Genomic DNA, 25,056 nt, shown 5'->3' on the forward strand with positions numbered 1-25,056 from the left:
CCGACAGCATCAAGCTTCTCTCATGCTAACACATTGACCCCAGGGGATCTTATGAAAAACTTTCCATTATTTTACTCGAAGTCAACGAAAATCGAGCAGGACCAAAACATTTTACAGCTGATCGCTGTCAAAAAAGTTCACGACGACGTCCCAAGGATGATCGCAGCAATGACAGTGTTCTTAATATGACAAAGTATGTGTTTTGATTAATGCCATTAATGTTTTTTTTTATCAGTGTATACCACTAGTCAACTAAATGAATATAACATGGAAAAGATGAATGCATATTTATATATTGATTCAATAAATTTATAGCAATTTGGAAAAAAATTGATTTATTGCATTTTGTCGAAAAAATTATCAGTTTTTATTATAAATCTTTGAAAATCAAACAATGGATTTGAATTTTTTATGTTTTTATAACCTAAAGATGCTATGTGAAAGTTTGTAACAGAAAATAGTGGTTTTCATCTTGTCACTTTCTTGATATAGAAAACACGTTTTTACCTAAATGCGTAAAAATGGATTTATTGCGTTTTGGAACCAAACTCTTCAAAAACTGTTGTTACTAAACACATAAAGAAGTATACAAAATAGAAAAAGGGATACAAAAATTGAAAATTTTGATAACAGTGCTGTTTTAGATGGTTTGGCAATTTTAAAATCCTCTCCTATATGAGCGAGTGAGTTTAGCTAAGGACACACCTCCATGGGGTTGACGGTGATGGTGAGGGCCGAGTCGTCCCAGTCCATCTCGTTCTCTTTTCCGTTCTCCTGGTCCCTCATGGTGCGCTGATGAGCCGCGCGGATGCGGAACACGCCCAGGATAATCATGAACACCAGGAAGCTCACGCACACCACGATGACGATGGTGGCGGCACTGGGGACAACTGTGAAGAGTCACACACAAAGTGATGTTTCGAATAAAGCCGTTAAGATGACTGCATTTGTAATAATCCTTAAAACTGCATTTTTAAAGTACACAGTGCTCCATAACTGCCCTACTCGCAAAATATTTTTGGCCACAACAACATTAAACAGATTATATGTTTGATTACAAGGTCTGGATTATTTTTAATAAGAGATTAGTGCAATAATCTGGAGGAGATACAGTAGGGATTGAGGCGGCCAATGAAGTGTCTCTGAGAGAAACACAACAGATGGGTCAGGGTTGGAGAGGTTAATGGGGGGGGGTAAAGAACAAATACCTGAAGCCTGATGTGTGTTGGCAAGGTTGTGTCCTGACAGGTCAACTGAAGCATGTTGGACTTGGTTGATGAACTGAGGTTGGACCATTGCATTGTTTGCATGATCCATGGGGTTGGCTGTGTGGATCACGTTGACCTGATTAAGTAAACAACAAAGACGATCAATCTCATGTCATCCTTAGAGTATAGTGCATACCGCATATCCTTTTTTCAAATAATTGTGTAATTTGTCTTTTGAAACCAGAAAAGGCTCATTACACAATGATAAATCTGGCACCAGCTGCTTCGCATTATACAACATTTCTAAGACTCAAAACTGTAAATTGGAGCCTTTGTAAAATAGCACAATGATTGGCAAAATGCTTTTGAAAATGTAAACGCGATTAAATATGAAACTAGATTGCCCTTATTATAATGAAGTAAACTGGTTACACTGGAAACTCTGATATCAGTAGGCTATATATATATTTAAAGTCATGCTGCACATATAACATGGAATAAACGGTAAAGCATAATATTTTTAGCACCTGACACATTTCCTCCAATTTATATCCCATCATACTGCTCAGCAGTGTGTGGTCAGCCATACCTCCACTTTAAATTCATTGCTGATGTAGCGGCCGTTGAGCTCCGAGCAGACCAGTTTGAACTTCCTGTCAAACAGAGCATCCGTGTGCCAGTTCCTATAGCGAATCAGATGCAGCACCTGTTCATAGTTTGCCATCGTGTTAACACCTGCGGACAAAAACGAGAACATCTTCTCAATCTTATACTGTTCTGTTGCTTACATCTGCCACAATGTCAGATCTGGCCGTTTTACCAATATCAAATTAATAATTACTATTATAGCTTTTATTATAACCAAAACGTTATGGGGCGTAGATGTAATTTTGGTCAGTATCACAAAGCCCTATTCTATATACCACATTTCAATGACCTATTTTTTCACATGCTTGCAGTGAATGGTTTACCAAAGTTACTGGGTTGAACTTTTTTACATTTTCTAGGTTGATAGAAGCACTGGGGACCCAATTATTGCACTTAAACATGGAAAAGTCAGATTTTTATGATATGTCCACTTTAATAATTTTTCAGTTTTTATGTGGTTTCTTTCTCTTTCATGTAAAGCTGCTTTGAAACAATGCAACATTGTGGGGTCTTATCTAACTAACGATCAGTGCTGGGCAGTAGCTTCACTACAAGTAGCGAAGCTAGTAGTTTAACTACATTTTTCAGTAGCTTGGTGGTAGCTTAGCTGCTTTCTAAATCAAATAGCTTTTCAGTAGCTTAGCTCTTTTTTTGACCAAGTAGTGAGGTAGCTTCCACACAAGCTACAATTTTACAAACATTTCTGAAGTCGTCCTGAATTTGAGAATAAGCGCGTCATTTGAATCGACACATGACGTCGTTTTTTCCGTATTTTCGAGTTGTGCAGCTTTCATTCATACAAAACATTACCACTCACATTCTGTGAAGACTCGTGCTCTACCTCTGACTGGGTTATGTCATCAAGCCAAGCTAATATAAAAACATGTAATAAATATTACAATTGAAATTATTAATAGAATGTGCTTTGGCGGACTCTGTGCAGGCTACCTGCTGCCTGCGGGCCCACGTTGGAGACCCTTGTGTTAAGATATGTCAGGGCCAGGTTTTTTTAAATAAAGGCAGCTCAAACATGCATTTTATTCTGGGAGTAGGATAAGTCCAGCAAACAGCCCCAAAATGTGAAGTACCTAGGCCTACATTATGCTTGTATTGCCTATAATTACCAAAATGATAAATGGAAACTGAATAAATAATTACATAATAAAACTGGTTTAAAATAAAAAAGTAGCTTGGATGTAGCAAGCTAATATTGATGTAGCTTAGCTTGCTACATTTCCCAGGGGGGTAGCTTCAGTGTAGTGAAGCTTCATTTAATGTGAAGTAACTGGTAGCTTAGCTCACTACATTTTCCAAGTAGCTTGCCCAGCACTGCTAACGATTGTCATTTTTGGCAAGAAAATAAATAATATGCACTTTTAAACCACAATCTCTCTTCTTCCTCCGGCTGTGATGCGCCACCGCGACCTCACATAATCATTACGTCAAAAGGTCACGGATGACATATCGAAACTACGCTCCAGTGTTTTCAAGTATGGAGAAAGAGGACCGTTCCGACGTTGTTGTATGTGGAATGATACTAATTAATGTCTTTGTGTCAGTTTATTGTTTAAAATGGTCCACAAATGTGTATATCATATATGTAACATGTGACCTTTCGAAGTTATTGCGCAATTACGTGAGTTCGCGCTGGTGCGTCACCAAAGCTGGAGGAAGACGAGAAGTTGTGGTTTAAAAGTGCATATTATTTATTTTTCTTGCCAAAAATGACAATCGTTTCGCTAGATAAGACCCTTATGCCTCGTTTGGGATCTCGTTTTAGATTCCTTTGAAACTGCATTAAAACTGTTAAGTGTTGGGGTCCATTAAAATGAGAAAAATCCCGGAATGTTCTCCTCAAAAAACATAATTTCTTCTCGACTGAACAAAGAAAGACATACACATTTTGGATGACATGGTGGTGAGTAAATCATCTGGATTTTTTTTAAAGAAAATTGACTAATCCTTTAATAGTAGTTTGTTGACTGTTGTAGACAGATTACCTGTGATGACAATGCCCATGTTGGAAGAGCTCATCTCCAGACCTCTCTGCTGAATCTGGGCCAGATCCACATCCAAGCTCTCATGATCTCCATTCAGATCATCTCCAACCACAGTCACCTCACAGGTGTCCAAGTTATGCATGATCTCCTCTGATACCACCGTCTCTTGCACTGCAAAAAACAAAAGTAATGGAATTTTATCTCTGATATTTATTTGAATGGGAAAGTAAACTAGGAAATGCTTACACTGCTTTCAACCAAGCGTACCGCACAAGCCCTGAAAAGTGAAGCCAAAACGTCTCAATCGCCTTCCAGAGACTGGTCCCAGTATAGGTCACAAACTCCGCCTCCCCATGTTATTCAATGGGACTTGAGACCAACTAAACAATTTAATTACACTTCAATTATCTTTTTTCGGAAGCTGGTTTCTGTCATGTACTGTAGTTTATCTCACACTGATGTAAATTCAAGTGCTTGTCTTTAAAATAAGTTTTTAGTTAGTTATTTACTGCTATAAAAACGGTAGTGTCATGTCATGATTGATAGTTGTGATATGCGCATTCTGCGAGAGTGAGGGCGGGGCCTTGCTTTCGCGGCTTTACTTCCTGCTCACTACTGCGCAGGAATGGTCCCGAAATCGCTACTGTGCAGACTCAAGACCCAAGATGTCAGCGCCGTATCGGGACACTGACGCCTTCACTTTTCACCAATTGAAGAGACCGAACGGGCGTCGTCCATCTTTTTTTACAGTCTATGCTTTCAACCAGTAGAAAACCTTACTGACTTTTTATTTTCCTCATACATAAGCTACATATTTAATCACAGAAACCATTACAAACACTCACACTAAATTACAACATCAACATGATTATTCAAGCATAAACCTCTAGTATCACTCCAACAGTTTAAGTAATTCCTCTTGCAGCCAATAGGGAAACAATTTAAAATTCCTTCCTTCTAAATTTATTTATTTAGCAGCTGCTTTTTCCTCAAGCGGCTTACAGTTAACATTTTGTCTTAAGAGCCAACAATCTTCCTTTTATTTCTTCTTCTGCCTTCTCAACAAAATCGGAAACAATCGTTCAAGTCAGTAAGATGTCTTCAGTCTCATCATACCTGTAGGATCATCCTCTCCTTCAGCCTCTGCCTCAGCATCCACCTCAACCTCGCGGGTGATGGTGCTGACGATGCGTAGCTCGGGGAACAGCGTGACGCCCTCTGTGCTCTCAAACTCGGCTGCTCCGCGGGCAAAATGGTCAATTCCACTGAGGCTGATCTTTGGCTCCTCTGGCTGGAGGACCATCACGTAACCTTCAGAGTCGGGCACGGAGATACATGTCTCCTCATTGAAGCATTTGAAGAAACACCATATAGGAAGCAAATCATCAGCATTTTCACAATTATGATTGGATTTTTTGAAAACAAACAGTGTGTCCTAACCATCCTAAGCGCTAACTAATTTGTATGTGCAAGTAAAAGCAAAACACTGCAGAAACTAAACACTTAATACCAATTATAACATATTTGCTGTTTAACACTCCATTCAGACAGCCAGCGACCAGCAGTAGCAGAGCGACGCATTCATTTCAATGGAAACCGGGCGACTTCCGGCGACACGAGCGAAAGTGACCGTTGGCGACCTTATGGGCGTGTCCAGCGACGCGAGAAAGTTAAGAAAAGTTTAACTTTATGCAAATGCCGAGCAAATTTCGGGAGCGACTACCAATGAGAACGAAGCAGTGGAGTTCACATCATCCTTCTCTCGTCAGTTACTGGCGTGGATGGTACTCATTTGTTTATGACAAGCAAATTTAGAAATGCCTCATTTAAAGAGACGGGCGACACACAGCGATAACGTCGCTGGCTGTCTGAACGAGGGGTAATATGCGGTTATGTAAGGTTTTGACTTAATAAGATTTCACTGTGGGTGAAGCTCTCTAGATTTTGATTTAATTGCATTGTTTGGTACACAGCAAGTCAAAGTGTAGCTCTACAATTAAGCATTAAGTTACTGTCAATCATTGTGTTGATCAGCACTGAATGGCTGCTTAATTAATGAATTCTCTGTTGATGGAAACTAACTTGACTGTGGTGGTGACACGAAGATGACGGATGCCTGGTGTGGGGAACTGTCGGGAGTTCAGGTAGGAGATGTGCTGCATGACCTTCTCAAAGCTCTCAATGTCATCTCCCTCTAGGCTCAGAGAAGACTGGTTGGGGTTAAACTCCACCTGCAGACAGACACAAAAAAACAGATCAAACAAGATGCCATCAGTTACAAAAACACTGGAATAGACTTTGTTCCTTTCCTAGAACTTAGTAATTACTCTTAGTATCATGTACTATGTACTATAATCCACCTGGTTCTATATAGCTTTTAAAAACAAAGCATGTTTGGTGTATTGTAATGCGAAAGATAGACAGACTGGCAAAGCATAACGACTAATAGACTAACAAAGATTGAGACAGACAGCAAAAGATTGGGAAAGAGTGAGACATCTGGAATGAGATAGAGTGAGATAGGTAGACAGACAGACAGACAGACAGGCAAAGTATAACGACTAATCGACAGACTAACAAAGATTAAGATAGACAGACAGCCATAGACTGGAAAAGAGTGAGACAGCTGGAGAGTGAGTGAGATGGGTATGTAGGTAGACAGATAGACAGACTAACAAAGAGTGAGATAGACAGACAGCGATAGATTGGGAAAGAGCGAGACAGCTGGAGTGAGATAAAGAGACAGACAGACACAGGCAGACGGATAGATATACTAACAAAGATTGAGACAGACGGACAGATAGACTAACAAAGATTGAGACAGACAGACAGCCAAAGATTGGAAAAGAGTGAGACAGCTGGGTGGGTAGGTAGGTAGGTAGGTAGGTAGGTAGGTAGGTAGGTAGAAAAACAGACAGACAGACAAAGATTGAGATAGACAGTGATAAATTGGGAAAGAGTAGGTAGGTAGGTAGGTAGGTAGGTAGGTAGGTAGGTAGGTAGGTAGGTAGGTAGAAAAACAGACAGACAGACAAAGATTGAGATAGACAGTGATAAATTGGGAAAGAGTAGGTAGGTAGGTAGGTAGGTAGGTAGAAAAACAGACAGACAGACAAAGATTGAGATAGACAGTGATAAATTGGGAAAGAGTAGGTAGGTAGGTAGAAAAACAGACAGACAGACAAAGATTGAGATAGACAGTGATAAATTGGGAAAGAGTAGGTAGGTAGGTAGGTAGAAAAACAGACAGACAGACAAAGATTGAGATAAAGAGTGATAAATTAGGAAAGAGTAGGTAGGTAGGTAGGTAGGTAGAAAAACAGACAGACAGACAAAGAATGAGATAGACAGTGATAAATTGGGAAAGAGTGGGTAGGTAGGTAGGTAGGTAGGTAGAAAAACAGACAGACAGACAAAGAATGAGATAGACAGTGATAAATTGGGAAAGAGTAGGTAGGTAGGTAGGTAGGTAGGTAGGTAGAAAAACAGACAGACAGACAAAGAATGAGATAGACAGTGATAAATTGGGAAAGAGTGGGTAGGTAGGTAGGTAGGTAGGTAGAAAAACAGACAGACAGACAAAGAATGAGATAGACAGTGATAAATTGGGAAAGAGTGGGTAGGTAGGTAGGTAGGTAGGTAGAAAAACAGACAGACAGACAAAGAATGAGATAGACAGTGATAAATTGGGAAAGAGTGGGTAGGTAGGTAGGTAGGTAGGTAGGTAGAAAAACAGACAGACAGACAAAGATTGAGATAAACAGTGATAAATTGGGAAAGCGTAGGTAGGTAGGTAGGTAGGTAGGTAGAAAAACAGACAGACAGACAAAGAATGAGATAGACAGTGATAAATTGGGAAAGAGTAGGTAGGTAGGTAGGTAGGTAGAAAAACAGACAGACAGACAAAGGAATGAGATAGACAGTGATAGATTGGGAAAGAGTAGGTAGGTAGGTAGGTAGGTAGGTAGGTAGGTAGAAAAACAGACAGACAGACAAAGATTGAGATAGACAGTGATACACTGGGAAAGAGTAGGTAGGTAGGTAGGTAGGTAGAAAAACAGACAGACAGACAGACAGACAAAGATGAGATAGACAGTGATAAATTGGGAAAGAGTAGGTAGGTAGGTAGGTAGAAAAACAGACAGACAGACAAAGATTGAGATAGACAGTGATAAATTGGGAAAGAGTGGGTAGGTAGGTAGGTAGAAAAACAGACAGACAGACAGACAGACAGACAAAGATTGAGAGATACAGTGATAAATTGGGGAAGAGTAGGTAGGTAGGTAGGTAGGTAGAAAAACAGACAGACAGACAAAGATTGAGATAGACAGTGATAAATTGGGAAAGAGTAGGTAGGTAGGTAGGTAGGTAGGTAGGTAGGTAGGTAGGTGTTAGAAAAACAGACAGACAGATAAAGATTGAGAAAGACAGTGATAAATTGGGAAAGAGTAGGTAGGTAGGTAGGTAGGTAGAAAAACAGACAGACAGACAAAGAATGAGATAGACAGTGATAAATTGGGAAAGAGTAGGTAGGTAGGTAGGTAGGTAGGAAAACAGACAGACAGACAAAGATTGAGATAAACAGTGATAAATTGGAAAAGCGTAGGTAGGTAGGTAGGTAGGTAGGTAGGTAGGTAGGTAGGTAGGAAAACAGACAGACAGAGAAAGATTGAGATAGACAGTGATAAATTGGGAAAGAGTAGGTAGGTAGGTAGGTAGAAAAACAGACAGACAGACAAAGATTGAGATAGACAGTGATGAATTGGGAAAGCGTAGGTAAGTAGGTAGGTAGGTAGGTAGAAAAACAGACAGACAGACAAAGATTGAGATAGACAGTGATAAATTGGGAAAGAGTAGGTAGGTAGGTAGGTAGGTATGTAGGTAGAAAAACAGACAGACAGACAAAGATTGAGATAGACAGTGATAAATTGGGAAAGCGTAGGTAAGTAGGTAGGTAGGTAGGTAGAAAAACAGACAGACAGACAAAGATTGAGATAGACAGTGATAAATTGGGAAAGAGTGAGACAGCTGGAGTAAGACAGAGTGAGACAGACAGACAGATAAAGAGATAGACAGATAAGCAGACAGATAGACAGACTAACAAAGATTGAGATAGACAGACAGCGATAGATTGGGAAAGAGTGCGATAGAGACAGACAGACAGCCAGATAGACACAGGCAGACAGACAGATAGACTAACAAAGATTGAGACAGACAGACATAGATTGGAAAAGAGTGAGACAGTTGGATAGTGAGATAGGTAGGTAGGTATGTAGATAGAAAACAGACAGACAGACAAACAAACAAACAAAGACTGAGATAGACGGCGATAGATTGGGAAAGAGTGAGACAGCTGGAGTGAGACAGAGTGAGATAGACAGACAGATAAAGAGATAGACAGATAAGCAGACAGACAGACAGATAGACTAAAAAGATTGAGATAGACAGACAGCCATAGGTTGGGAAAGAATGAGACCGCTTGAAGGGGGAGTGAGATAGGTAGGTAGACAGATAGACAAACTAACAAAGATTGAGATAGACAGACAGCGATAGATTGGGAAAGAGTGAGACAGCTGGAGTGAGACAGAGTGAGACAGACAGACAGACAAAGATTGAGACAGACAGTGCTAGATGGGGAAATAGTTTGACAGCTGGAGTGAGACAGAGTGAGATAGGTAGGTAGGTAGGTAGGCAGGCAGATAGACACAGACAGACAGATAGACAGACAGACATACAAGCAAACAGATCCAATATGCTACAGCTACTATATTTCTTGAAGTTACCCACCTTTACAGCTGAGGCCACTTCTTCTGGAAGCTGCACATCAAGACCTTCTTTACAGGTGTAGAGGCAGTCAATGACCTTCTTGTTCTCCAGTTTTCCAGTACGGATCATGAGTCCAGCCAGGCTGCCCCGGAAGTACTGAGTCATGCGGGCGCTGCCACCTGTTCAAACCCAGAGATGAACAGATTACAGCTGTGAGACTTCAAACATGTGCTCTGCCGTGGGTTCAGCTCAAGCATGCTCTTATGACTGATGTTCATGCATGTTAATTCTGTCGTGCTGGCCCGGCCCGATGCATCTGGGCTTCTGCGGTCACACTGGATGATGGATGATCTGATTAAGGCCTTGGGCCACATGCAGCTCTTGGTGGGTGAAGTAGAAATGGCAAATGAATGGGGATTAACACAAATAAAGCACATGAATAAATTAATTAAAGCAGTTTGCATATACTAATACGGTTTGGTGGGGAAATCGATGATGTGTTTTGAAACATCATATTATTAAGGTTTTAAAAATGTTTCACCCAAAAATGTAAGTTTTGAGTGAACTGTCCCTTTAAGAGAAATGAAAGCCGAGTGATATTTTATCTGAATGTATTGTCTCGCTGTATACACTATGGCTATATCTGAAGGACACCGAATGATGCACGAAGGGTCAAAGTGACCTTACACAGTAATCTGACACAGAGTGATGCTCTAAAGTGGCTCCCGCGGGTAGCGAGGTCATTCGGCGAGATCAAATCACAGACACAACTGAGCTGACACTGCCATCATAAATAATCCTGTAAACTGCAGCGAGGCTTGCAGCCAAACGCTCTGATTTGTCAAAGACACAGATACCTAAAGTCAGCTGAATTTCTTTTTGTGTAACTTTACTGAGCAAAATGAGATGAAGCTAGTTTGATAAATGAATAAAACAGAAATATGGCAGGCGGGTGTATGATCTGGCATCTCTTGTCTGGATTGCACCATGCTACACATGTTATGCAAGCGCAGACTAAAGCTGCATGCACATGCAGCCCTTCTGCAGCTGTGTGGCTTTCAGCTGCAAAAGAGCTGTACATGTGCAGGGATATATTGGGATGATGGGAAAGACGTGGGCAACCTGTCAAGGGCTCTGAGAGTGTTTGAGTATCATTGTCATGTCCTGAGAGGTCTGTAGAGGTAAGACAGAAGAGCAGGAGAACAGCAAGGCTCAATATAGTCAATCATTTGATGCTTTTTCATGAACACACAATTTCTTAATCATTTTAAAATACTCCACAGCAAACACAACATACTTCCTAATACAGTGCATGTTTCAATTCCAACAAAAGCTTGCGGCAAGGGTTTTAAATTCAATACTGAGTTTGCGTCATTGTGTACGGGGAGGAGATCAATAGATCATTAGTACGTGTACCTTGCCAGCAGGCACCGATGGTGAGCTGAGTTTCAATCTTGGCGGCATGCAGCGGATAATCCTCTGTGACCAAGAAAGGCTCAAAGGTGGAACCATCCACAAACAAAGTCACTGCCGGGAACTCGATGTTCAACACGTAGTGATGCCATTCTTTATCACACACCTAGGAGAAGAGACATGGATCAGCGAATGAAATCTAAGCTTTTTATTTATAATTGTGATGATTATCAGTTTTAAGATTATAAACAGTAATTCATGTTTAGAGGAACAATCATCTCAATTTACATTTGTGCATTATTCTAAAGCAGTAATTCTCAAAGTGTGGTCCCCCCCAGTGGTGCGCCAAAAGATGACCTAGCCAAGTGTTTATACAATTGTCACTTATTTAAGTAGATTTTTAATGCACTTGCGAAACTGTGATATCAGTTCTTGCCTTTCTGTTTTAATAACGTAAAAATTGATTGGTTCGCTAAACCAAAGAGGAGTCAAAATAAAAGATCAAGCGTCAACTGAAAGCAGCTAAAATCCACAGATCTATTAGTTTTGTAATGTACTAGTTTTTGTTACATGTGTAAAATCCCTGTAATTTCAGTGATTTTGGACATTAAGGGGAACATTTTTTTCAGGATTTTATTGTTACAATAGTTACAACCATAGACTTCATATACCCACCACCTCAGTTTAAAACTAAATGGCTCTTTGGAATGACATTAAGTGGGACCTAGGCTGTTATAGTATGTTTAATTGCATTTTTTTCACAATGTGCAGTTTGTTGTTCATATTAAGCTGCAACTTATTTCACATTTACTTTTTCAAATGAAATAAAATTCATATAATAATTTCTGAACATAGCATTGCATTTGTTTTAAAAAAAATTGTTTTTGACGTTGCATATTAAACTTAAACTTAGCTTATCCTTCCTATTTTGTTATTTTTTGGGGAAGTGTTAGAGTGGGATTCTGTTAGGTGGTCCTCAGAAAAAATTGGAAGATAAAGTGGTCCTTGGGCTGAAAAAGTTTGAGAAACACTGTTCTGAAGTGACTAACAATCTATACATTTCTTTTAATACTATCTGTGTTTCCTGGGATTGAACCCATGACCCTTGTGTTGCTCTACCCATTAAAATTACATATACCTTGGGAATAAACGTAGCAATGCCCTGATTTTTCTAGACTTGTACCATGGTGATACTGTATGTTTTGGTCTTGTATCATATACTAGTGTTGGGCGATATGCCCCATTGTGAGATCGTCCTATTATCAGCCTGTGAGATTACCGATACACGATAGTATCAGGGGGTGGGGCAAAAGTTTTCTAATTTTTTATGTGTTTTTTATACTTATTCATGACAAGCCACTTGATGTGGTAATGCTCATGTGCAAGTCAGAGTCAGGCGCATTACAAGTTCAGGTGCTAGGAGTCCATGCCGGGGGTTAAGGTCCGAGCAAGAATCCAAGGAGCCTTATGTATAAAATATGCATAGATTTTATCCTTAAGTGTGTGTATGCATTTAAGGCAGATTTTGCATTTGCCCAAAAGCTTTCAGATTTATAAAACCGTGCAAACTGCGAAAAAATTAAGTTCATTAATCCTAGTCAGCAGAAGACCCCATCTCCTTCTCGAAACAACCATATGTGGAGCATGCAATGCTTAGTTTTACTAGGCATAATGTCGTCTGAATATCATTTTAATATGGAAAATATCGTTGTTGTCCTATTTAAAACCTGTCATTTCCAAAAAATGCTTCTTTTCACGAAATTACAAAAACACTGTGTTTTAAACACTGGGATTGTCAATAATGATACTCTGGTTTCATATTTAGACTATGGCCAGGCAGGTTTCATTATGTTATTAACATTTTTAATGGAAAACAAACTCAAAGGGAAATGAATTTTTTTGGGTTTGGGTCATGTTCTGAGGCGGCAATTAAGTGCATCAAAACATCATAGCATTGAACATGACTTAATGCACTAAAACAGCAATAATACAAGACCAAATTCAGAATATACCTTAAAGGGAATAGGCTACTATGTATAGGCAAGTAGAAGAGCCCAGTATAGACCGTTTCATCTGGGCCACGTGCGGTGACGGGATTGGCGTCTGGTCCGAACTTTACTTCCGGTTTCTGTTTGTTTAATGGTCTGACTAGTTGCTGAAACGGAACTCTTAAACAAATACCTCGTCAAAAATAACAAATGTTTTGGCCTATGTAATCTATGTGTTGTTTATTTTACGGAACTTCACGTAACTTCTGTAGAAGACCACAAAAGCTGCGTGTTTATGTTGTTACTGCTGAAACCGTCTATATAAAGCAACACTTTTCGCTTTAAGTGTTTCCCATAATAAAACATAATAATAATGCATGCATTATGCAGCGTATAGGCATAAGGCATTAAGAAAATTATATTGATGAAATTAAGTACACACCTTAAAAATAAAGCATACTATTTACAGGCAAGCAATACATTATAATACAATAGGCTACATTATAAAATGTCCTAGTGCATCACATTATGTTTCATCATCTTATAAAGTCTATTGTAGCGATGTAGGCATTGGGTTTTTTCTGTCATTTGGAATAACTAAATTTAGGCTATAAACTTTTTTGTCAGTATTGACAGTATCTATATGACTAAATGACAAATATTAGACTAAAAAATTTTTTTTATCGCTCCTCAACTACATAAAACATTAGTCGTTTGGTTGAGTCAAGAAAAGACTTCATATTAAAACTAAATGTGTATATAAACACACAAGAAAAGTTTGTGTTCTTCATTACTCTCCTCAAAATCAGTAAAAGAGTGCATACGCAAGGTCTAGAGCATCCGTGCGATTTATTTTCTATAAATAACGATATGCAAGTGTAAATTTGCTTAACATTTATACATCAGGCCCCAGGTGAGTGCGAGAAGAAATCCTCTCAAACCCTCTCATACGAGGAAAAGCATGCAATGCGCATGTTAATGTGAAACTATGACGATAATAATAATGCCATCACCAACTATCGTCATGAAATCCAACTATGTCTGACTATCGGTGATACACTATGACATACCCGCACAACCCTCGGCACAACCCTATCATGTACCATGATATTCTTTTAAATACTTTGGAGTGATGTGCAAATATGGTAATCATCGATCACAATACATTTAAGTATGACCATTTGATATAAATAAGATCACTTTTTTTTAAAAATACATTTGTTTATAATTCATTTCTATCAGGATGGTTTTGAGTGATTTGTTATAAAGATCTGTTGCTCCTTTATTAAAGTATTTTCACTTCCCTACATAAGGTGCTCTATTCATTGCTTGGATGCTTAAATTTAGTATGTAAGCAAATCACACAGAGGTGTCTTTCAAAAGCGACTGCTTGTAAAGAGGCACCAGTGAACTTACTTGGTCAAGTTTCCAGTGGAATTCTGCAGGTTTGTAGTTCTCAGATTCAGTCGGGTCCTGACGCAACAGCAGCACAAGACGACAGTTGTGTACGTACAGAGAATAGTGGTGTCTGTTCATCTCTGTAGACACATAAACACAGAAATAAATCACAGAAATACATTTTGCAAATATAACTTATGCTAACACACATTTAAAGGGATAGTTCACCCCAAAATAAAAATTGTTTACATATACTCATGTCATTTCAAAGTTTTTTCTCTTCCGAGTTGTTAACTAGCAGCATGCACAACCTGGTCTTATCCATACAATGAAAAGAAACGATGACCACAGCTTTCCGCAGTCCTCATCCACTTTCATTAAATAGAAACAAGTTTTGGACCGAACTATCCTTTTAAATAAGATGAAGAGGACACAGAAACAGTCCTGTGATTATGTCAATGTCATTACCGGTTTTGTCAGAATTGCAGAGGATGGTTTCTTTCTCCCTGCTTCCGGGTCCATGTCTCATCCACACTGAGATGGTAAAGGGTTCCTTCAGGCTGGTGCTTACCACACCCTCAGGGACCTTTGTGGCCTGGGTGCCATTGAACTCAAACACCTGGTCGCTGTCATGCCCGTTGTCAGTGGGCAAGCCAATGGTCCAGTTGGCAGAGTTGCCGGGAGCGGGCAGCAGCTCCACAGTACCGGCACTTGCACCTGTACGTGCATAGAAACAGTATGCATTGCATTATGGTTTTTATGGGCCTATGAGATTATACAATGTTTGCAGGTAATACCATTGCTACAGTTTTAATGATATTCATTTTAAAGGGACACCCCACTTTTTTGAAAATATGCTCATTTTCCAGCTCCACTAGAGTTAAACATTAGATTTTTTACAGTTTTGGAATCCATTCAGCTGATCTCTGGGTCTGGCGGTACTACTTTTAGCATAGCTTAGCATAATTCATTGAATCTGATTAGACCATTAGCATCACGCTAAAAAATAACCAAAGAGTTCCAATATTTTTTCTGTTTAAAACTTGACTCTTCTGTAGTTACATCGTGTACTAAGACCGACAGAAAATTAAAAGTTGCAATTTTCTAGACAGATATGGCTAGGAACTACACTCTAATTCTGGCGTAATAAGTCCTTGATTTTATGCCAGAATGAGAATATAGTTCCTAGCCATATCTGCCTTGAAAATCACAACTTTTCATTTTCCGTCGGTTTTAGTACACGATGTAACTACAGAAGAGTCAAGGAAAAATATTAGGAAAAATATTGAAACTCTTTGGTTATTTTTATCGCAATGCTAATGGTCTAATCAGATTCAATGGATTATGCTAAGCTATGCTAAAAGTGGTACCACCAGACCCGGAGATCAGCTGAATGGATTCCAAAACAATAAAAATAAAATGTTTAACTCTAGGGGAGCTGGAAAATGAGCATTTTTCACAAAAACGCAATGTCCCTTTAATAGTTTATATTTAAATCTAATACGTTTGTCGAGATTTACCACAGAGCTTATGCAAGGATTTTTCGGAATACGTGTCTCTGTCGCAGCCCTTGCCGATGTGATTTGTCTCCAACATAATAGTGGCCTGAATGGAGGTTATTGGCTCATCGCAGGTCTCCAGGTGCATGCTAGGAAACAATGCAAGACTTCCTGTGCCAGGTTCATATTCAATCCTTTTGTTAAATCCTATTAACAGAGAGACAAATGCGGGTGACTCAAAACATACACAAAATGCTTTGCAATATGGATGTATATGTTGGTTGTACATGCATTTTATCATTCAGGGTTCATAGCCTTATTGCAACTGCATGGCTTATCATAGAGTGCTTTCATCTAATTTAGCTTTATCCAACAAAAAACACAGCTGTGTTGTCCTTAAATGTCTTTCGTACCTTGCCAGCTTGGTTTACAGGTGGGCTTGATGTTGATTTTGACAAGGACGTCCTCAGAGGCGCGGTTTTTACCGCAGTCATACGCGGTCACTGTAAGTTTGTACATGCGCTCTTTGCTGTAGTTCAGCTTCTCTGTGTTCTTGATGTTGCCTGTTTGTTAATAAGAAACGACAAGCAATGAGCTCATGCTCTTTTCTTTAAAATGACAAAAGAAATGCTATACAAACATGCAGCTAGGTGAACCATAACATCGAACGGAAAGTTAACAGTACATTTAAAGTACGATCAACCAACATTGATCACGCTTAAATTCAGTCAACACCTCAAGGTGACATACGACCAACATCAAAGATAAGGTGTGCTGAGGATTCTGGAATGGCTGCTTGTTTGCACAAATCAATTTTTATTGGCACACTAGAAGTGTCATGAATAACAATGACCTGCAAGTCAATATCACTGTAAAGTCTATAAGCCGTAGCTTTGGCAGGAGTGTCAGATTGGCGGTGTCATAAACAATTTGGTCCACCAAGAAGGGTAGCAGTAGACATTTGTAGGGTACAAGTAGCAGATTAAGCTAGAAGTATAATCCCGCGAGAGTTAGCGTGCAGTGCGTGTGACGCAAATTTCATCTTCAGAATAGTACGCCACTGCCGGATTTGCGCATACTTGTACGCATAGGCAGGAGAATGTAGAATGGAACCCAGGAGATGGGTCATTTTTACACATACGAGTTAAATGCACATACTTGCAAACAAACTATATTCCGAGCTTTAGCATACCAGCACTTTTCTCTCAACTAAATGGCCGGATCAAATCGTTCATGACAGCGAACAACTCTACTTGCCATCCTTGTCAATACTAAAGGGCACATCGGGGGTGACAATCTCATAGCTGCAGATCTGACTGAACTGGAAAGAGCAGTCAGCATCCACGGCCTCCACTTTCATGATGCTGTCGTACTTTTTGCCCTCGATCACTGTGGCTTTGTAGGACTTCTCTTTGAAAACTGGAGAGTACTCGTTCATGTCATTTACTTGGATGTGGACAGTGGCCCTATGGGACATTAAAGCGTGTTTAATAAACTAGAATCAGATGAGGGGGGAAAACAAGGCAAGTGATGTAAGTCAGTAACAGCTGGCTGATTGATCTGGACATTAAATGATGGTACACTGACATCCCCAGGGCTTTGTAGTGTACTTTCAGCTTGATCTCTTACATAATCTTTTATACATCTGGATCACATTTCACCCCATAAGAAAGATTATAAATAAATGCAATTCTGCATATGAAGCTTTTTAGTGACAATTAAGATTATATTATTTATATATTTGCATGACGATTAAGAATCTGCCAGTAATTCTCATTAGCAATGGCTTCAAGACATTGAGTTTTTCGCATTAGGGATTCTCATTAGATTCTTATTGCGGTTATAATCTTTATTGTTCATTAATTTTTTATGATTCTTATTTAATAGTGCATATATTTTAAAAGTTGTTTAACAATCAATTTAAAAACAATTTTACATTACAGTAATAAGATTTTTTTAGTAAGAAGTATTAAGATTTCATTTGTGCATTATGGAAATGAGAAATGGGGTTGGCCATTATACGGTGGCATTTCTTCTTAATTTGGGGTTAAATATGACCCACACATGTTATAGGTGCTATCATGTGACGTATCATTTGACATTTATTGCTACTGAATGCAAAACAAAGTATTATATGCGAATAATTATTTTGTTCCTGTAGCATTGCATAAAATGCATGGACATGTGATTTAGATCAGTAAATATGTGACCCTGGACCAAAAAAGAAGCATGGGTATATTTAAGCAAAAGCAAAAAAAAAACATTGTATTGGTCAAAATTATAGATTTTTCTTTTATGCCAAAAGTCATTAGGATATTACACTCCACTTTTTTGAAAATATTCTCATTTTCCAGCTCCCCTAGAGGTAAACATTTGATTTTTATCGTTTTGGAATCCATTCAGCTGAACTCTGGTCTGGCGGTACCACTTTTAGCATAGCTTAGCATAATCCATTGAATCTAATTGGACCATTAGCATCGCACAAAAAAATAACCAAAGAGTTTAGATATTTTTCCCATTTAAAACTTGACTCTTTTGTAGTTACATTGTGTACTAAGACGGATGGAAAATTAAAAGTTGCGATTTTCTACGTAGTTATGGCTAGGACTATAATCTCATTCTGGCGTAATAAGCAAGGACTTTGTTGCCGTAACATGGCTGCAGCAGGCGTAGTAATATTACACAGTGCCTGAAAATAGTCCCCTTAGTATCTTTCAATAGCAGGGGACTATTTTCGGGCACTACGTAATATCATTGCACCTCCTGCAGCCAAGTTACGGCAGCAAAGCCCTTGATTATTACGCCAGAATGAGAGTATAGTTCCTAGCCATATCTGCCTATGAAAATCGCAACTTTTAATTTTCTGTCTGCCTTAGTACACGGTGTAACCACAGAAGAGTCAGGTTTTAAATAGGAAAAAATCAAAACTCTTTGGGTATTTTTGAGCGCGATGCTAATGCTCTAATCAGATTCAATGGATTATGCTAAGCTATGCTAAAAGTGGTAGAGCCAGACCCAAGATCAGCTGAATGAATTCCAAAACAATAAAAATTAAATGTTTAAATGTAGGGGGGCTGGAAAATTAGCCTATTTTGAAAAAAAGTGGAGTGTCCCTTTAAGTTAAGATCAGGTTCCATGAAGATATTTTGTATTGTAAACAGATCAAAACTTTATTTTTGTGAGTGGATGCAGTTGCTAATGACTTCATTTGGACAACTTTAAAGGCAGACTCAGATTCCAGATTTTCAAATAGTTGTATCTTGGCCAAATATTGTCCTATTCTTAAAAAACATACATCAAATGGAAAGCTTATTCTGATGATGTATAAATCTCAATAAAAAAACCCTTATGACTGGTTTTGTGGTCCTGGGACACACAAAAATAAAAAGGCAAGATAAAATTAGTAGAATGGGCTTACATTTACATTTAAGCAGCATTTTTATCCGAAGCAACTTGCAGTGTATACAGGGTACAAAAGTGTTTTCCATGGGTTTGAACCCATGACCTTTTGCACTGTTAACACAACACTCTACAGGACCTTATCACAAACATTTCAACAGCAGCACCAAATCAAAAACAGATTTCCTGGCCTTCCATTCACTGGAATACACTCAGGTTAAATGCACTCAAACAAATATACCCACTTGTGAGATTTCTTCATGTTGCCTCCATCAGGTCCTTCCCCACAGTCATATGCCTGAATAGTAAAGGTGTGCTCCTTCTGCAGTTCGCAGTCCAGTTTGTCCTTAGCCCGGATCACTCCCTCTCCCGTCGACTTATCCAGCACCACCGCCTCAAACGGAACATTCTGCCCGTGGATCTTAAAGCCGCAGATCTCCCCTGGAAATGGCAAGGTACATACCAGTTTAGTCAAGCCCACCCTTATGCTGAAGGAAACGCTGTTTATTGAATATGAAACTCCACAACAAAACCAATAACACGCCACACGCAGCCAAAGTTGGTTTGGCAGCCAAAGGGATTGGGACACTGAGGGTGGGTGGAAGGTGAAGGTGTCTGTGGAGGAAGCCAGAAGCACTGTGGGATGGGTGAGTATACGGGAAGTGGAGGGGACGAGAGTTAAATAAGGGAATATTGAGTGTCTGGTCCAAGCCATTTGATCACATCGCATCCAGTCATGCAGTAAGAAACCCAGAATGCAGACAGGCATTTCACAGGAATACTTAATATACAAGGACAGGAAGGAAATTATAGAAACATATAGCTAATATAATATATTTAATTCTGTACACTTAAAAAGCTCACTGCTCATAAAACAAACAAAAGAAAACAAGGTTAAAATGTTGAAGTTAATCATGGGGCAATGAAAAAGATTTATGACAGAGATCCAGCATCCTATCAGAAATTCAGGCAGTGCCACTTAAAAAACAAAAAGGAAAGGAAAAATTCAAACAAACAAGCAAACCCCCTCATCATATGGAGCATCAATTTCTCCTTAAAACTAGATTTTGAAGTGAAGGAAGACTTCCTGTGCAATGTTGTCTCTCGCAAACCCTTTGAAACGAACTGAAAAATGAAACAATAAAGAAATAGAGGAACAAAGGCAGTGGAACTTAAAGACTGGATGAGAGCAGGGGTTAGAAATATCCAATTGCTTGACATCCACATCAAACAGCAGTATATATGCCATGCTGTATCTCATATGGTGTAGGAGATGCTTGAACTAAAAGTCAGACCACATCACAGACCGTACAGCAGAGAGTTTGCATCATTTAACAATCTCAGCAACGTTACTTTCTTTGTTTGTTTGTTTGTTACCCCAAAAAGGAAAAATACCCTTGCCCCTTAAAGTAAAAAAAAATCTAGGCTGTATCAGTAAACGCGTGCATTTATTTGGTTTTGTAGCTGATGCACTGTTAGGATCTGCAAACTTCAATGGATGTCTCATGCATTGATATTTCTAAATTCTGTTATGCCCCACGTCAAACTTGTCATCCAGTTGCTAAAGTTTCAATTCAAAGGTGAGAGAAAACCAAAACAAAAGAAGAACTGGGAAGAGAATAAAGAGCATGGCAAGAGGTTCTGCGTGAAGTGCCGATTTCTTATAATTGCGTTAGTGGGTTAATAAAACAAGGTTACAATGCGGAAGAAAAAGCCCATCATCACCTTCTTTGGTGAAGGTCACCTCAAAACTCTCTACAAGAAGGGAGAAAAGATAAACCCAGATCAGTCAAGAGAAAGAAGGAGATTGACAGAAACACAGAAGCAAAGAGAAGAGAATGAAGACAGATGTTACAGAAGTAGTCAAAGGCTCAGAATACCTCAAATGAATTAACCGCACAAGTACAGATCGGTTTTAGACCCCCTTGTTCCAAGTATGTGAAACTTTACCTGCACTGCCTCTATACTCCACTGAAAAAATAAATAATCTTAAAAGAGAGTTCACTCAAAAATTTAAATTTTGTCATCATTTACACACTCTCATGTTGTTATAAACATGTATAAATTTTTTGTTCTGATGAACACAAAAGAAGATATTTTGAGGAATGTTTGTAACCAAACCGATCAAAAGCCCCATTGAATTCCATAGTATTCTATTATTTTATCCTATTATGGGACCTCTTATTACAACTAACTTAAAAAAAAATCCTAAATTGATAATTTTTTTATAAAACGGATGCAGTACTAGATTATGACAAAGATTTTCCTGTGTAAATACAATAATGTCTATTATTTCTCTATTAACTCTTTCCCCGCCAATTTACAAGTTATCTCGTCAATTAAGAAAAAACATTTGCATAAAAAAAGTGTTCCTGGTGAGGTTTTATGTTAATCTGTAATACTGCAATTATACACTAAATGGCGCATTTACCCAACTCTTAAAAAAACTGCAGCAAAAAATTATTTACTAATTTTAAACTCTATGGGCTCTATTATACACCCAGCGCAATGCGCGACGCAAGTGTCTTTTGCTAGTTTCAACACGGCGCAATCATCATTTTTACGTTTAACGCCACATCGTTTAAATAGCAAATGCATTTGCACCCAATTTTGTGCCCATGGGCGTTCTGGTCTGAAAACGAGATGTGTTTAGGTGCATTGTTGGCGCGTTGCTATTCTGAGGCAACTAAAATAGACTACGCCATTGACCAACAAAAACCTGGTCTAAAGTCTAAAGTCAATGGCGCAATATGTTTTTTTGTTATTTAAAGAGCGCGTTAGTAATATGTGCCTATAAACGGGACGACAACGCGAGTTTGCTTATCACATACATAAATGCGCAGCAGCACAAAAACATTTTTAAATATGAAAGATTAAACGATTGAAATGTAAAATATTATTATTGAGTCTCTTGGACATAAATGAGGACCGATTACGAGATGTTAGAAGGCGTAAAGAGCTGCTTCACCTGTAGCCTGGTAAGTAAATAAATGCTTTGCTTTTAACAAACGCATCTATTTTTAAATGTTTTTAAAATGCTACCTTACGGATTTATTGTATATGATGACACTGTACCTGTGGATATGATGAGATGAGAAACATTTTAAGTACTGCTTTTTAAAAATCCCATGGCGCTGTCTGAATGCTGAAACGCTTCGGCTCTCCGCACGTTTGTAAATTCTTTATCTCTTGTTTGTATTTTTAGAGTAAAAACCTTTTCTTGCATATTTGCAATTTATTTTATGAGATTACAATGATTATGTAGGATATCAATATATTTACAGCAATTAAAAGCCTGCTATTTGTACTTCTATGACTGAAAGAAAAAGGCTTTTAAAGGTTTTAATCCAAAAAATAATATATTTTTTTAACATTATTCTTAAACTGGGGGTCTTCTTCCTCCACTTAGTTTTTCAGTTTACAAAGTCCGTCATCTAAATAGGGATTAGACATAGTGCCAGCGCATCTGGCTTTTAAAGGGGATGAGAGATAAGAGTCTCATTGGTTTACTGTACGTTACGGCCAAAACACACCCATTACTCATATGAACAACCGTTTTCGACCGTGCGCTAAAAAGAGAGAAAAGAGAAAAAATATAGATGAGAAGTTTTTTCCCCGTTTTGTTTGTTTGTTTGTTTATTTATTGTTTGTTTGAAAGCAGAGTGTCCGTTCTTTCATTTGATATATGTGTATGTTTATATATTTTTATAAGAACATTTTCCTGGAAAGCATTTTGTGAAACGTTTAGGAAAACCACAAAAAATCCTGGAGGGCAACTTAAAAAAAAATGGCTGGTGGGGAATGAGTTAAGTAACAATCCATTTGACATGTTTATCCCAAGAGAGATGGCTGTTATGCATAAAGATGTTGTACCAATCTGCACCATGCTAATCTTGAGGTTAGTCTGAGCTGGATTATGACTGTATATAAAGCACAAAACAGATCGTTCACATTTACACTGAACAAAGAACAAAAACACAGAGTAAAGTATGAAAATAGGAGAAAACTGCTGTTCATAATCCCTGTTGGGGTTAAAACATTACATTCTGCAGCCATATGAATATACAAGATTAACCAAAAATGTCTCTAAGCCTCTTTTCTTTTTAGTTCTGCTTGGCTGACCAGTTAAAGTCCAGTTTGACCCCATCATTGGCCCTTTATTAGTGGAGCTATCCACCTTGTTTTTACCTCTACAATTACAGATGGATTTTCCATTAGGATCTGCTGTTCAAAGTAAGCCATCCGACGGAAGCCTTATGCCTCATTGGTGCATTCTGAAACACTGATGACACTACATCTGTACACCTCCCCAAAAATCCAAGTGCTAGCTCCAGTACTCCTTCACTTCCCATGAGTCAAAACACAATGAATATTGATTCCTTTCCTCGGACTGCTTTACTGCACGGTGGGAATCGATTAAGATGCAACATGAGAAACGATTTTGCCTGAGATGTGAGAAACAAAACCCCTGGTGGAGGGGCTTAATTGTTTACTTGATTATTTTTTGCTTTATGACCGTCTTAAGATTTGACTGTCCTGAAGGTTAACAGACCCGAATAAAGTTAATAAGGAAAAATTAACATCGAGCTGCCACTGCAGAGTCCTCCACTGAAAGGAACGTAAAAGCTTTCGATAAAGTGCGTCATGTGTGCAGTGGAAATCAATGCTTATGTTTATAAAACACCAGCAGAACATCAATCATGATGGTGCATTTGTGGCCCTAATGGGACATCATTTTCACATACACAAAATGAAACAAACCCAGCTGGGAAATGACAAAAGAGAAAGGAATTAAAAAGGGTTTAGGACCCAAATTTTTTTAAATAATGCAGGGATCCTACACCTTAGTTAACTTCAAATTCAATGACCTTTCAAGGACTTCCAGGTCCAATACCATCAAATTTAAGGACTAAATGTGGGGACACATTTCAAGTGAGAGCAAGGTTACATCGTGTTACCTTTTAAGATCCATTGAAACAGTTCCCTTTCGATGAACTCGCGCTGCGTCACTGCGGTGACATTTTGGGGACGCCTCCAGGGGTAAGTGCGTCTGAATGTGTATATTAAATTCAACCAATTGTGAGGCTAAACGAAAAGACAAAGCGACGTGGGAGGAAGTATATCTCTATCTGAAATATTGCCAAAGACGGCATTACAGGGACGCAAGAAGTATGGCAGTGGAGACGCAGCGTCTCGTTCCCTTCCCAGGGAACAACAGTTACATACGTAACCGAGACGTTTTCATGTATCAAACACAACTATGCAAAAAAGCATTTTGGTATGAATCAACATTCGCTACAGAAGATGTAAGCATTTAAAGGTGCAGTGTGTAAATTTTAGCGGCATCTAGTGGTGACGTTGTGAATTGCAACCAACGGCTCAGTCCACTGCTGACCCCTCGCTTTTGAAACACATAGAGAAGCTGCTGTAGCCACCACCGGACAAACGTGTCATCGTCGGAGACAACTTATTAAAAAAGTTTGTCCGTTAAAGATACAGTTTGTATATTATGCGCCGCAAGATGGCGCCAGATCAAACAAAAACAATGATGTTGTTTACTGACGCTCTAAAACAGCGTGGAATTATGGGATTTGTAGTCTTTAACTCAACCACTGATGGCTATGAATCAGAGAAATCACGTTGATGGATAAGGTAATCAAGTCTTATAAATGTTGCGTTTGATGACATCATTTATTTCATTATGTAAGTTTATATGTGATGTTCAAAATGAAATTGT

The 25,056-nt window shown here is 38.7% G+C and overlaps 1 protein-coding gene across 4 annotated transcripts in view; it reads right to left on the minus strand.

Moving 5' to 3' along the window:
- clstn1 (calsyntenin 1) overlaps positions 1-25,056 on the minus strand; it is a 53,008-nt gene that overhangs the window by 4,636 nt on the left and 23,316 nt on the right. The window contains exons 3-18 of one of the 4 annotated variants that reach the window (XM_073875395.1): positions 21,045-21,074; positions 19,565-19,760; positions 17,178-17,386; positions 16,334-16,483; positions 15,942-16,127; positions 14,890-15,138; positions 14,440-14,561; positions 11,039-11,201; positions 10,745-10,795; positions 9,644-9,801; positions 5,939-6,087; positions 4,973-5,211; positions 3,857-4,027; positions 1,798-1,943; positions 1,209-1,344; positions 706-890 (exon numbers count right to left, since the gene is read on the minus strand). In XM_073875395.1, coding sequence (XP_073731496.1) covers positions 706-890; positions 1,209-1,344; positions 1,798-1,943; positions 3,857-4,027; positions 4,973-5,211; positions 5,939-6,087; positions 9,644-9,801; positions 10,745-10,795; positions 11,039-11,201; positions 14,440-14,561; positions 14,890-15,138; positions 15,942-16,127; positions 16,334-16,483; positions 17,178-17,386; positions 19,565-19,760; positions 21,045-21,074 — 2,540 coding nt within the window. The remainder of the gene's footprint in view (positions 1-705; positions 891-1,208; positions 1,345-1,797; positions 1,944-3,856; positions 4,028-4,972; positions 5,212-5,938; positions 6,088-9,643; positions 9,802-10,744; positions 10,796-11,038; positions 11,202-14,439; positions 14,562-14,889; positions 15,139-15,941; positions 16,128-16,333; positions 16,484-17,177; positions 17,387-19,564; positions 19,761-21,044; positions 21,075-25,056) is intronic. The other 3 variants (XM_073875397.1, XM_073875396.1, XM_073875398.1) reach the window with 3 other exon arrangements.

Source organism: Misgurnus anguillicaudatus, chromosome 13 (assembly GCF_027580225.2).
Source record: "Misgurnus anguillicaudatus chromosome 13, ASM2758022v2, whole genome shotgun sequence".
Lineage (NCBI taxonomy): Eukaryota > Metazoa > Chordata > Actinopteri > Cypriniformes > Cobitidae > Misgurnus > Misgurnus anguillicaudatus.